The 14,761-nt window shown below is 39.9% G+C and overlaps 1 protein-coding gene across 9 annotated transcripts in view; it reads left to right on the top strand.

Annotated features, from left to right (window-relative positions):
- BCL2L13 (BCL2 like 13) overlaps positions 1-14,761 on the top strand; it is an 84,478-nt gene that overhangs the window by 2,113 nt on the left and 67,604 nt on the right. For all 9 annotated transcript variants that reach the window (XR_005379693.1, XM_038576231.1, XM_038576228.1 and 6 more), the window contains exon 2: positions 10,919-11,084. Coding sequence is in view for 8 of the 9 variants with exons in the window: in XM_038576231.1 (XP_038432159.1) it covers positions 10,967-11,084 (118 nt within the window). In the remaining variant the exon portion in view is untranslated. The remainder of the gene's footprint in view (positions 1-10,918; positions 11,085-14,761) is intronic.

The following is a 14,761-nucleotide window of genomic DNA, read 5'->3' as shown; positions in this document are numbered from 1 at the left end:
TTGCTGTCCTGCTTTTTATCATTTTTCAATTTCATTTTGATTCATATCTTATTCCAAAGAAATGATCACCAAGATTCTTATTTAATATATATTACAGCGTTGAAGGGAGAGGTCTGTTACCAGACTAGCTGTTTTTTTTTTTAACATCTTGAGACATAACTTTTTTTTTTTCCCTAAGATTTTATTTATTTATTCATGAGAGACACACACAGAGAGAGGGGCAGACACAGGCAGAGAGAGAAGCAGGCTCCATGCAGGGAGCCCGATGTGGGACTTGATCCCAGGTCTCCAGGATCATGCCCTGGGCCAAAGACAGGCGCTCAACCATTGAGCCACCCAGGCGTCCCCTTGAGACATAACTTACAACTCACCGATATCACAATTTAATGGCTCTTTTTTTTTTTTTGGACTGGTTTTAGTATATTCACAGAATGTACAACCACTGCCGCACTTTTCATCAACCTCAAACAAAACCCCGTACCCATTAGTCATTTTTTATTCCCAGTCTCCTTCACCTCCCCTACTTAGGCAACCACGGATTTACTTTCTATGGACTGACCAATTCTGGATATTTCATACAAACAGAATTATGCAATATGTGGTCTTTTGTGACTGGCCTCTTTTACTCAGCATGATGTTATCAGGGTTCATCCATGTTGTAGCATCTGTCTGTCCTTTTTATAGCCACAATATGCCATAGTATGGATGTATGAATTTTCTTTATTCATCAGCTGATGGGCAGTTATTTTCACTATTTGGCTGTTAAATATTATGCTGCTATAACTATTCATGTGCAAGGTCTTATGTAGACATGTGTTTTCATGTCTCTGGCATATACCTGGGAGTGGAACAGAGCAATTGAATTTTATGCCTCCCTTTTATAAAGCTATCTACATATACATGGGAAGCCTAATTATTGTGAAAGACTGTGCCTGTGGGGAGAGGGGAAAAGTGAAGCATTCCTCTATAAAGTACATTATCTTTGAATCCCAACTGCTGAGTGAAAACATTTTGGGACAGCTCTTAAAACAAGATTGAACTAGAGCATTTCAATTAAGCATGTTTCAGTAGGAAAGGGCCTGTCTACACTAGAATATTTAGTGTCTGCTGAGTTTTAAAAATGACATGTTTGCCCAGTTGCATTTCTCAGCTGGGTGGGGTGAAATTTTTTTTTTTTTTAAGATTTTATTTATTCACGAGACATAGAGAGGCAGAGACACAGGCAGAGGGAGAAGCAGGCCTCACGAAAGGAGCCTGATGTGGGGCTCGATCCCAGGACCCCGTGATCACGCCCTGAGCCAAAGGCAGACACTCAGCTGCTAAGCCACCCAGGTGTCCTGGTCAAGTGGATTTTTAAATTTCACAGTTTTTATTAGGATTATTTAATTTTACTTCTCTTATTTTAGAGAAAGTCCTAGAATTCTAATAGGGGCTAATAAAGTATGAATCTTTAAAAATGAAAGTTACTGTACTTAATTTGTGGAACTTGAAACAAACTCTCTACTAAACCACCAGTGAGTCTTGAGAGTTGAGATCTTGTAACCCAAAAACTTTGTTAATGTTTAAAATTCCAGAGTTTTGGGCAGCCCCGGTGGCCCAGTGGTTTGGCCCCGCCTTCTGCCCTGGTGTGGTCCTGGAGAGCCGGGATAGGGAGCCTGCTTCTCCCTCTGCCTGTGTCTCTGCCTCTCTCTCTCTCTCTCTATTTCTGTCATGAATAAATAAATAAAATCTTTTAAAAAATAAAATAAAATTCCAGAGTTTTGATTTGTGATTGAGTTATCTGTGGATTTTTTATTTTTCTTTTTGTAAATGGATTATGGATCTGTTCAACTCTATTACTGGAGTATATGAGTCTTATTATAATTTTAGTGGATGGAAATGGTCTAAGAACAAAGCTTCTTGAAATAATTAAAACATGTTAAATTGTAATGTATTTCTGTTTTGGCTCAATGGAGTTAAGGAATACAATAAAGCTATGGTATTGTAAATAGTGTGCCTGAAGTGGGTCCTGGAAATGTCTATTTTCCACAAGCATCCAAGGTGATTATGATCAGACGAGTTTGGGAAACAACTAAAAAAACTCATGTTGCAGATTTGCTTTCCATAAGAATTTAAAGTAGAGTTTAATAGTTGCTACCTACCTTCTGGTTATAGTTCATAAAATAGGCTTTAATTCCTGTAGTACCATCAGTGCGGGCATCCTGGAATTTGCATTGGTATTCATGATGTATTCAGATGTATTCATGATAGAAATCTGGTTAAAAATAAATAAAGCAAAGTATTTATTGTAAGTTGTGAATGTTACATTTGTTGCTGAAGGATGTTTTATTTCTGCCTGGTTTTGGAGACACCACCAAATGAATGTATAAACATAGGATTAAATTACTCCAAGCTTCCTCCTGCTGTCCATTTGGCCGGCACCTGCTTGTAACTTAATAGAGGAGCAAACTAAAGGTGTAAGGCAGAGAAGGAAACAGCTGGTAACAACGGATATAGTCAGTGGCTTGTTAGATTTGTGCAAAAGTTAGTTTTTATATTTATTTTCTAAATTTTTATTAGTTTTAAGTAAGCTCTATGCCCAACACCAGGTTTGAACTCACGACAATACCAAAATCAAGAGTTGCATGTTCCACTGACAGAGCTAGCCAGGCACTCCAGTAGTTTTGTTTGTTTGTTTTTAAATATATTACTTATTTATTCATGAGGGACACGGAGAGAGAGAGGCAGAGACACAGGCAGAGGGAGAAGCAGGCTCCACGCAGGGAGCCAGAGTGGGACTTGATCCCGGGTCTCCAGGATCACCCCTGGGCTGAAGGTGGCGCTAAACCGCTGAGCCAGCTGGGATGCCCAGGAGTTTTTATATTTAAAACTATATTTAAACTTCAGGATACAAGAGCACTTATACCTAATTTGAATTCTAAAAGAGTCTGCTACTAAACAAGATTTAGAGTAAATTAACTATGTTCTTATAATTTAAAAAGAAGCTTGAGATGTCCTACAGGAGAAATGCACTCTGTGTTGGTGAGGCAGTAGTGGTGTGAACCTGAGCATTTTACCTGCTTCCAGGAGAGATCTGAGTGATCATGTTTACCTTTCATCCGATCTGTCTTTTTCCTTTTTTCCCTTGCCCCATTCTTTTTAAAGATTTTTAATTTTTTTTTTTTTAATTTGTCAGAGAGTACAGTAGGGGAGCAGCAGGGAGGGGGAGAAGGAGAAGCAGGCTCCCTGAGGCTCAATTTCAGGACCCTGGGATCATGACCTCAGCCAAAAGCAGATGCTTAAGGGACTGAGCCACCCAGGTGCCCCTCCTTGCCCCATTCTTAAAATTGACAAACTTGCTTCTTTCAGTAGTCCCTTTGAAAAACACACTTTGTCTACCATTTCTTCCTCTTGTTATTAGTGTTTTCACCTCTGCATTCTTCTCACCCAGCATATTGCCTGGTATGCAGTAAATATGCCTTGAGTTCAGAACTGAAGACAACGTACCTAACCAAGTGATTACACTGTTAACTAGCGGTATGATTTTGTGCAAATAAATTGTTCTTGATTCTCCCATCAGTAAAATTAAGACTTACCTTTTCCCTGTAGCATAGAGGATTACTATGACAACATGTGGAAGAATGCTTCAAAATAGAGATCTTGTGCAGATGTAATTTATTTATATTTGTTCAAAACGCAAGAGCCCATTGTGCAAGTCTGTTGACTGCACTACAGAATGTTGCAAAGGAAGTGCATGCCCTCTCTTCTCAGAAAACCCTTAGAGTACATGACCCTGTACTAGTGCAGTGGAGTTTATATTTTGCATATTCTCAATGCCTTTGTTCTATAATTTTTTTTAAAGATTTTATTTATTTATTTATTCATGAGACACACAGAGAGCAGAGACACAGGCAGAGGGAGAAGCAGGCTCCATGCAGGGAGCCCAGTGCGGGCTCAATCCCAGGACTCCAGGATCATGCCCTGGGCCAAAGGCAGGCGCTAAAGCGCTGAGCCACCCAGGTGTCCCCCTTTGTTCTATAATACCAACACACTAGGTGCGTAATAGCATTCCTGGTGTCTGTCTACCCTGCCACCTAACCACAGGCCTGAATGAGCTGCTTTGTTTCTCTATAGCTAACTGGAAGCTAAAGCTAAATTAGAAGTTAGATATTTAATACTGTAAGTCTGTCATATTTAGGTCTGATATATTTATACTTAGATTGTCCAATACACATTTAAAGCCTAAAAACTACACTGAACTTGGGAATCCTGGGTAGCTCAGTGGTTTAGCACCTGTCTTCGGCTCAGGGCATGATCCTGGAGTCTCGGGATCGAGTCCTGCATCAGGCTCCCTGCAAGGAGCCTGCTTCTCCCTCTGCCTGTGTCTTTGCCTCTCTCTCTCTGTGTCTCTCATGAATAAATAAATGAAAATCTTTAAAAAAAAAAAAAAACTATACTGAACTTAAATGATTGGAATTTGTATTACCATCTTCTCCATTAGTGTGAATCATTGAGAAATGATAAAATGATTGAATAGAATATAATCCTGCATCAAATATATGGATGTATGGATATCAACATGTGTACTGTTATATGTGTTAGAGCTGAGAACTTTACCGCAGGTAGTAAAGTGAGTGTGGAGGATGGAAAATTATGAAATCCATGATTAAGATTGCATTTATGGTTGGGCAATTGGGATTTGTAAAAAAATTTGAAGAGCACTAGGCTAAAAACCAAATTTGGAAATTCAGTGAATTATGCTTTTTCTATGGTACGTGGGTCAGAGAATGACTAAAATTGTCTTCAGATACAAATTTTTTTATAAGTACAGGAATTTGAATATAACAAATTTGAGAACATCAATTTTTTTATTTAAAGCATTCAAAATGGGAGTACTACTTCATTCCTGCTCATTCTTTATTCTGAGACTTTGTAAAGTTGAAATTTTGTTACTGATTTGCTCTGTTCTCCCCTCTCTTTTGGAACTTCACTTCATAATTTATTCCTTGCTTTCTGTATTTATATCTCATTGGCTTCTTACCCCTGAGTGTAAACATGCTTAAGACTCTTTTGTTGTGCATAACAACAGAACAAATGAACTCTCAAACTTACCTCTCTCTCTCTGACTTTTGTTCTTTTCTTTCCATCCAACCAGGCTCTTTCTTTGAAAGAATAGACTAAAACTACTTTCTATCCCTTTTCACTTCACATTCAGTCTTCAACTCCCTGTCTTCTGACATTGTCCCTGCCCAACAAATGGAACTGCCCTGTTAGGGATCATTATCCTGAGACTTTAATTTTTTTGGTGGCTACATTTCATACATTTCTTCACTACCTTATTATTGAAGTGCCTCCCTGACTTCTGTGAACATTCTTTTTCCTGGTTTTCTTGCTTCCTTTCTGACTCTTCCATTCCAGACTTAAAGGTTGCCTCTGCCAGCTTCTCAACTTTTGACCACTCCAGAAATGTTAGTTTGCCCTGAATTATTTTTTTTTAAGATTTTATTTATTAAAAAAAAAAAAAGATTTTATTTATTCATGAGAGAGAAAGAGGCAGAGACACAGGCAGAGGGAGAAGCAGGGAGGCTGACGTGGGACTCTATCCCTGGTCTCCATGCAGGGAGCCTATGTGGGACTCGATCCGGGGTCTCCAGGATCACACCCCAGGCTGAAGGGGGCGCTAAACCACTAAGCCACCAGGGCTGCCCTGCCCTGAATTCTAATGGTGTTTCTTTTTCAGATGAAGCCAGTATTTCTCCACATATTTTTTAAAACCATGTCTCTTTTTGATACATAAAAAATTCTGTCTTCTATTCTGGTGGTGGGGTAGGGAGTGATGGGTGCATTTATTCTTCTCTCCCATCCCTGCACTGAGTCATTGATACAGAGAAGATTGAAGAAAAAAAAAAGATTGAAGATTTACTGAGCTTTATTGTTTATACTTTGTAATATGAAAACAGTAGGTAATGTTCCCTTTTCCAATGTGAAACTATCTATTGAATATGGGTTTTTCAAACTGTAATACCCTTTCTCACTTTTGACACTTCCTACCCATTGGAGGTCACTAACTCTCCATTCAATCTCCTTAGATAATTTCATTGACTTGTATCTATGCAGAGCACAATTCTGTATCTCCAGTCCAGACCTCTTAGTATAAGGCCTTTTATGTCTAACTACTTGCTGTACATCTTCACTTGGACAACTCGTAGGTATTTTTAAGTTATGTATGCCCCAAAGTGAACCTGTTATCCTCTTCTTTTTTTTTTTTTAATTTTTATTTATTTATGATAGTCACACAGAGCGAGAGAGAGAGAGAGAGAGAGAGAGAGGCAGAGACACAGGCAGAGGATAGAAGCAGGCTCCATGCGCCGGGAGCCCGACGTGGGATTCGATCCCGGGTCTCCAGGATCGCGCCCCGGGCCAAAGGCAGGCGCCAAACCGCTGCGCCACCCAGGGATCCCCCGTTATCCTCTTCTAAACCAATTCTTCCTTTATTATCTGTTCTGAGAAATAGGAATAACACCACTTTCCATAACAGCTGCCTGGAGTTAACTCTTACTGAGTTAGTTAACAAATCTTTGAAGTTCTTAATTTTCCTGTTCATCCCCTTCTTTCTGGTGTTCTTGCTCTAACTCATGCCTTCATATATCTCTTGTTTAGATTTTTCCAATATTCCCCCTAACTTGTGTCCTTCCCTCCACTCTCTATTCTTAATCTTCTATACTACCTCTAGGATGATTTTTCTAGGATATAATCAGTTGATAATGCTTCTTTTGCTTAAAGCCTTTCAATAGTTCCTACTAGTGTTCTACAGTAGTTTTTAGCCTGTTTTACATCATGATCTAATTTGAGAATCTAATGAAAGAAATGGAGTGATTTTTCTCTCCAGAAAAAAATGCTCATGCACACAGAATTTACATACAGTTTTATTTATTTATTTATGTATGTATGTATGTATTTATTTATTTATTTAATTTATGATAGTCACACAGAGAGAGATGAGAGAGAGGCAGAGACACAGGCAGAGGGAGAAGCAGGCTCCATGTACCGGGAGCCCGATGCGGGACTCCATCCCAGGTCTCCAGGATCGCTCCTGGGCCAAAGGCAGGCGCCAAACCGCTGCACCACCGAGGGATCCCTACATACAGTTTTAGGGGGTTCATTCATGAAATGGTTAAAATAATTCCTTGCTTATAGGATAAAACCTAAGTTTCCTAGAATCTCACAGTATACAAAGCATGCCAAATGTTGACTGCTGTTTACACCTGCTGAGCCTCATCCTCCTCCTTAAATCTTAGGATTTAGCCGTGTCAAATTCCTTAGTTTTAATGTTCGAGTCCGTTTCAAAACACTTCTGTGCTTTTTCCTGGTCTTTACATCTAAAACTCATCCCTGCTCCATCCCCCTACGCTGAGATGGTACACTGGTTTTCAGTTAATGAAAACCTAACTCATATTCCAGATTGGCTCAGATTTTACTTTATAAAGCCTTTCCCTACCTTTTCCCTTTTCCAGGGAGACTTTCCTGCTTCTTTTGAGTTGCCTTGTCTTATTCCGTGGATCCTGACTTACAGAACTTCCTTATTTTGATTTATTTGCATATTTTTACTTTACTTGTCAAAAACTGCAGAAAGGCAGGTGGTTTATCTTAATTACTGTCTTTGTGCCTAATGTCTGTAGAGTACCTTGTATCTTAGGAAATGTGTGTAGAATGAACACACAGTTATCAGAAGGCATTGTCTTCTGTTTCAGTAGATGTAATTACTAGGTCCATATGAGGATTTTGCAGAACGTGAAGATTTTTCTAAACTATAAATTTCATAATCTTCACATAAAAGTAGTGCATTACAGTTGTTGGGGAACTGCCTCACAAGTCTGAAGAAAATTAGGTTCCAATGTGGCCCTTGTTCCAATTAGGTCTTGGTTGCCAATAACACAAAGTCATTCTAGCTTATTTAAGCAGGAAAATAACTCAGGAAAAGGGCATTGGGTAGCTCACAGAATGGATGGGAAAGCTGGAAAATTAGGTTTGGGAAACAGGCAGGAGCCAAGGGAGACTCAGCTGCTGAGTTGGCCAGGATCAGGCCAAGGAATAGAAGAGTTAGAACACTGCTATCCGATATGCCTGCTGCCTCTGCTGACCTAGTACCACAGCCTTCTCCATGAATTATCTTTAGTTTAAATGTCCTTCCATATTCTAGATCCTAGTAGGAGTCTCTGCCTTGGCTGAACCTAGATCCCAAACCCTACATGCCACACAAAACAAAACAATGGGAAAGAAAAAGTATAGCTCATTTTAGCTTTTGTAGTGGGGGCTGGAGATTTGTTTCCTATCAAGACAGACACAATGTTGGATGCTCCCTACATAGGAAATTGGGTTCAAATGGCAAGCAGGCAGGCAAAAAAAAATTTTAAAAACAAAACAAAAAGGGAAGATTCATTACAGCACTGCAACTAGCTAGTACCTGACAGGCCTCAGAAAACTTATTTTACCTCTGTGGGTATCCCTTTTCATATCTGTAAATTTAAAATTGTCTTCTCACTATTAGATGGTAACAGTGTAAAAGTATCAAATATTTGAGCTTTTCAGAATAAAACATCCTGTAATTACAGTGAGTGTGGCTTTCATTCCTGTGATGTAAGCTGTGACACTTTTCCCCTTTCTTTGGAGTATGTTTTAATAATTTTGAAATACTTTCTGAAGTTAGTAAACTTTTAAAGTTGAACAGGGCAGTCTGAGGTCTACTGTTTTTAATAATTTGGTAGCCTCCCTGAAGATAGGAAGCAATAGGGACTTCTAAATGTCGAGCTAGGATTCCTTTTTTTTTTTTTTTTTTTTAAGATTTTTATTTATTCATGAGAGACACAGAGAGAGAGAGAGAGAGAGACAGAGACAGAGACAGGCAGAGGGAGAAGCAGGCTCCATGCAGGGAGCCTGACGAGGGACTCGATCCCGGGTTTCCAGGCTCACGCCCTGGGCCAAAGGTGCCAAACCGCTGAGCCACCCAGGCTGCGCCTAGGATTCCTTTTGATAGCCTAAATAAATACTGATAATCGCAACCATAAGTACATTTTTAAAAATTTATTTATTCTTGAGAGACACAGAGAGAGGGAGACAGAGACATGGGCAGAGGGAGAAGCAGGCTCCAGGCAGGAAACCCGATGTGGGACTTGATCCTGGAACTCTGGGATCACTCCCTGAACCAAAGGCAGGCACCCAACCACTGAGCCACCCAGGTGTCCCCATAAATACATTTTTTAAGGACAGTATTTAACCATTTGAAGCATATTTTTGTTGTTTCTTTTTATCTGTTTATATACAGCCACTATTTTCTTTTGTGTATTTTATATTCTGCATGTATTTTTTCATTGTTTATCACTCTTAGACATTTCTCTTAATTTGCTTATAGGTCTTAAATTTTGCCAACATTGCCTCTTTTTCATGTTATTAGTTATCTGAACCTCTTTTTCTTTTACTGGATATTTCTTGAGATCTTAAAGCAGTATTGTTTAAGTAGAAAATAGTTATTTGGAAACAATACGTTTGAAACAACTATTTAGGTACTTGGTAGGTAAAATAGCTACTAAGTCCATGTGAAAAGGTAGAAGCTGTAGTTGTATTAATTAGGGTACAAGTTAGGGTGCGTTATGAAGAGATTTCAGAATGAAGTGCCTTGGGATCCCTGGGTGGCTCAGCGGTTAAGCGCCTGTCTTCAGCCCAGGGCATGATCCCCGGGGTCCTGGGATCGAGTCCCACATCGGGCTCCCTGCAGGGCACCTGCTTCTCCCTCCGCCTGTGTTTCTGCCTGTGTTTCTGCCTCTCTCTCATGAATAAATAAATAAAATCTTTAAAAAAAAAGAATGAGGCACCTTCAATAGCATTCCCGAGTGGTTGGCCCAGCCTGGCAGGGCCACTCTGCTGCACGTGGTCATTCAGGAACCCAGTTCCTTCTCTCTTGTTCCTTTACCATCCCCTAACATTGTGTCCTTGTTTGCATGTCAGAACTGATTTTCTGCCACATTCACATTCCAAACCATAGGAAGAAGGAGAGAGTCTCTAAGGAGAGACCCACAGATTGCACACATAACTTCTGTTTGTATTCCCCTGATTCAGGCTAATTGTATGGCACAGTAAGCTCCTAGGGAACTGGGAAATGTGGTCTGCAGTTGTGTAGCTGTGGATCTAGCTAGAATTTAGGAGGCTTTGTTTTTTTATTTTTTTAAAGATTTTTAAAGTAATTTCCACACTCAATATGGGGCTTGAACTCACAACTCTGAGATCAAGTCACATGCTCTACCAACTGAGCCAGTCAGGTGCCCTTGGGAAGCTTTATTTAAAAGAAATAAGAGGGGACACCAGGGTGGCTCAGTTGGTTAAGCATCTGCCTTCAGCTCAGAACATGATTCCAGAGTCCTGAGATTAAGCCCTGCATTAGGCTCCCTGCTCCACGGGGAGCCTGCCTCTCCCTCTCCCTCTTCCTCTGCCTCTCTTTTTCATGAATAAATAAATGAAATCTTTAAAACAATAAAAGAAATAAGAGAACATATATTGGGGTGGAAGGAGAGGTACAGACATAGCTAGTGTTTTTGCCACATACGTGAAAACAGAAACTAGGGAGATATAGAAGGGGAAATTTGCTTTTGATCTGAAATCTGAATTGATAAATTCTCACTTGTAAGTAAACTAAAGTTACAATTTTTAAAGATTATTGGGAAGAAAAGTCTGAAATATGTTTATTTCATTTATGAGAGACACAGAGAGAAAGGCAGAGACAACAGGCAGAGGGAGAAGCAGGATCTATACAGGGAACCTGACGTGGGACTCGATCCCAGGTCTCCGGGAATCAGGCCCTGGGCTGAAGGCGGTGCTAAACCACTGAGCCACCCGGGCTGCCCATGTAACAAACTTTAAACTGAAAAGATACCTTTATGTTTTTTAGGTTTGCACATCTGTAAGTAGACCTTCTGGAGCTCTGCCAGCCAACTCAATGGCGTCCTCTACTACTGTGCCTCTAGGATTTCACTATGAAACAAAATATGTGGTTCTCAGCTACTTGGGACTCCTCTCTCAGGGGAAGCTACAAGAGAATCTTTCCTTACTCCAAGGTATTGTCTTTGGCTTATGGTGGTTGTATTAAGTGGTAATAATTACTTCACGTATAAAAATACATATATCTAAATACTTTGTGGTTCATAAGGTCAAATCAAAGAATAACCCCTCATCCCTTCCATTCCCACCCCCTAATCCATTCCCAGAAAAGACGCATAATGCTTTTTAAGAGTGTGGTGATTTAAATGATTGCTGTTGGTACATGTAAAAATGTACTAAGTACATGTAAATAAACAGAATTTTATCCTTCTTTAGAAATTTCATACTTGGGGAGACACCTGGGTGGCTCAGTGGTTGAGTGTCTGTCTTTGGCTCAGGTCGTGATCCTGGGGTCCTGGGATGAGTCCCATATCAGACTCCTCGCAGGAAGCCTGCCTCTCCATCTGCCTGTGTGTCTGCCTCTTTCTGGGTCTCTCATGAATAAATTAATAAAATCTTATAAATAAATAAATAAAAAGAAATTTCATAGTAGGGGCACCTGGGTGGCTCATTCGGTTAAGCATCTGCCTTCAGCTCAGGTCATGATCTCTGGGTCCTGGGATTGAGTCCTGCATCTGGCTCCCTGCTCCTCAGGAGTCTGTCTCCCTTTGCACCTCCTACCCGCTTGTGCACCCACGTGCATGCTCTCTTTTTGTCTCTCTCTCAAATAAAATCTTTATTTTTTTTTTAAAGATTTTATTTATTTATTCATGATAGTCACACACACAGAGAGAGAGAGAGAGAGAGGCAGAGACACAGGCATAGGGAGAAGCAGGCTCCATGCAGGGAGCCCGACATGGGATTCGATCCCGGGTCTCCAGGATCGCGCCCTGGACCAAAGGCAGGTGCCAAACCGCTGCGCCACCCAAGATCCCCTAAAATCTTTAAAACAAAATTTTATACTTAACAAAACATAGATTAGAATTACATAATTATTTTAAAAGTTAAGTTTCTTGAATTGACTTTTCTCAAGGATATTAAATTTAAGCAATGTATTTATCAGATAGACTTTTAAAAAATATTTTAATTTCTAGATTTATTAGAGAGTGTGCATATGCGTACACATGTGCATGAGTTGGTGGGGGGTGGGCAGAGGGAGACTGAGAGAATCTTAAGTAGACTCTGCATGATAAAGGAGGCTTGATCCCATGACCCTGAGATCATGACCTGGGCCAAAATCAAGAGTCCAACCTTAACTGACTGAGCCATGTAGACACCCTGTATCTGATAGACTTAAGAGTTTTTAGCATAATTTTTTGTATTGTGAAGTTGTATATATTTTTCTGTAAATAGTTTACCAAATGAAGGTTAAAACAGTTACTGGAGTCTAAATTTATCTTATTTGTTAAGATGTAATAGCATCATAAATTTTTTAAAAGATTTTATTTATTTGAGAGAGAAAGTGAGCGAGAGAGGGAACACAGTGGGAGCATAGGAAGAGGGAGAAGCAGACTCCTCTGCTGAGCAGGGAGCCCTATGTGGGGCTCAGTCCCAGGATCTGGGGATCATGACCCGAGCTGAAGGCAGACACTTAACCAGCTGAGCCATGTAGGTGCCTCCCATGATAAATATTCTTATCAATTGATTTCTACTGCAGCTATGGAGTTAGTTCTAATCTATTTGCTTCCATTCTAGTTCAAAAAAGGGTAGAGTTAAGAATTCAGAAATGATGGAATCTAGTAGCCATTCTAACAGTAGGGATGACAAAAGATGTCTTCATATTCCTAATTTAAATACTTAAATGTGGGGCACTTGGATGGCTCAGTCGGTTAAGCATCTGCCTTCAGCTCAGGTCATGATCCCAGAGTCTTGGGATTGAGCCCCACATTGGGCTCCCTGCTCCTTGGGGAGCCTGCTTCTCCTCCATCTGCCTGCCACTCTGCCTGCTTGTGCTCTCTCTGTCAAATAAATATATTAAATCTAAAAAAAATTTTTTTCTTTTTTCCCTATTTTTTAAAAAGATTTCTTTATTTAAGAGAGAGAGAGCAGAGGGAAAGAGATAGAGACAGAGAAGCAGACTCCTTGCTGAGCAGAAAGCTTGTTGCAGGGCTTCATCCTAGGACCCTGGGATCAGGACCTAAGCCAAAGGCTGATGCTTAATCGACTGAGAAACCCAGGTCCACCCCCCCAATTTTTTTTTTAATTAAAAAAATAAATACTGGGATCCCTGGGTGGCGCAGCGGTTTGGCGCCTGCCTTTGGCCCAGGGCACGATCCTGGAGACCCGGGATCGAATCCCACGTCAGGCTCCCGGTGTGTGGAGCCTGCTTCTCCCTCTGCCTATGTCTCTGCCTCTCTCTCTCTCTGTGACTATCATAAATAAATAAAAATTAAAAAAAAAAAAAGAATTAAAAAAAATAAATACTTAAATGTGACTACCTGCTGTGTTCTGGTTTTTTGGGTTTTTTTGAGAGACAGCACATGCACACAGTGTGGGTTGGGAGGGCAGGGGCAGAAGAAGAGGGAAAGAGAATCTTGAGCAAGCTCCAAGATGGGATCCTGAGATCATGACCTGAGCGGAAATTGAGAGTTGGACACTTAACCAATTGAACCACCAGGCACCTCCTGGTGTGTTTTGTCTTTAAATATTAAGTCATATTTTAAGTACCCCAAAGGAGGTTACTATTTTAATAAAATTACATCAATATAACTTTTAAAGACTACTAAAAGAAAATGTGATACCAGTTATTTAATTTATAATTTATAACCAAACTCAGAGAGCAACTATTTTACCTTTTTTTTTTTTTAATTATTCATTTAGGAATGCCTGGGTGGCTCAGCGGTTGAGCGTGTCTACTTTTGCTCTTTTTTATTTTTATTTTTATTTTTATTTTTATTTATTTATGATAGTCACACAGAGAGAGAGAGAGGCAGAGACAAAGGCAGAGGGAGAAGCAGGCTCCATGCACCGGGAGCCCGATGTGAGATTCGATCCCGGGTCTCCAGGACCGCGCCCCGGGCCAAAGGCAGGCGCCAAACTGTTGCACCACCCAGGGATCCCTGTTTTCCCATTTAAAAAAAAAATATTCTCACCCATAATTATTGTGTTAGGCATGCCAATTATTTAGTCACTTCAAACTTGATATGGACTCTTGAATAAACAGCAGCTGAGCTGTTTAGACAACTGTCAGTTTATAAAGAGCCGAAGAAAACCACTCAGAATTGTTTGCCTTGTAGTTCAATGGACTATTGATGTTGTTCCCATTGTCCTCAACTCATTGAGCAGGTGTTCTTTCCAAAAGACTAATAATCTTTTTTTTTTTTCCAAAGGACTAATAATCTTAAACTTATTTTTTATGACACATATCTTTAGCTGCTTTAGCTGAACAGAGTTTAATTAACTTGACATCAGTAAATGACTTTCCTTGCTTGACTAACAGCTGAACCACATAGAAACTTACTTTGGTTGCAGCCTCATTTTCATGTTTTTTTTTATGAAGTAATTCTATGATGAAAAGTTCCATTTTAAATTTTCTATTTTTTCTGACTTGCTTTCCTGTGACTTGGGAATACTCTGATGAGTCTGGTAATATCCGGATATTATGTGCTTCTAGCAGAGCTCTAATGTCATTGCTTAGTAAGTACAATACTTTGCCATCTAACTTGATAACTAATGTATATTCCATTTTGCCGTAAAAGAACAAAGTCCACCTTTTTTTTTTCTTGATTTGACATGTTGGGTAAATAAAAATTGT

Source organism: Canis lupus, chromosome 27 (genome assembly GCF_011100685.1).
Source record: "Canis lupus familiaris isolate Mischka breed German Shepherd chromosome 27, alternate assembly UU_Cfam_GSD_1.0, whole genome shotgun sequence".
Taxonomy (NCBI): domain Eukaryota; kingdom Metazoa; phylum Chordata; class Mammalia; order Carnivora; family Canidae; genus Canis; species Canis lupus.
This window is presented reverse-complemented; position numbering and strand designations above follow the sequence as displayed.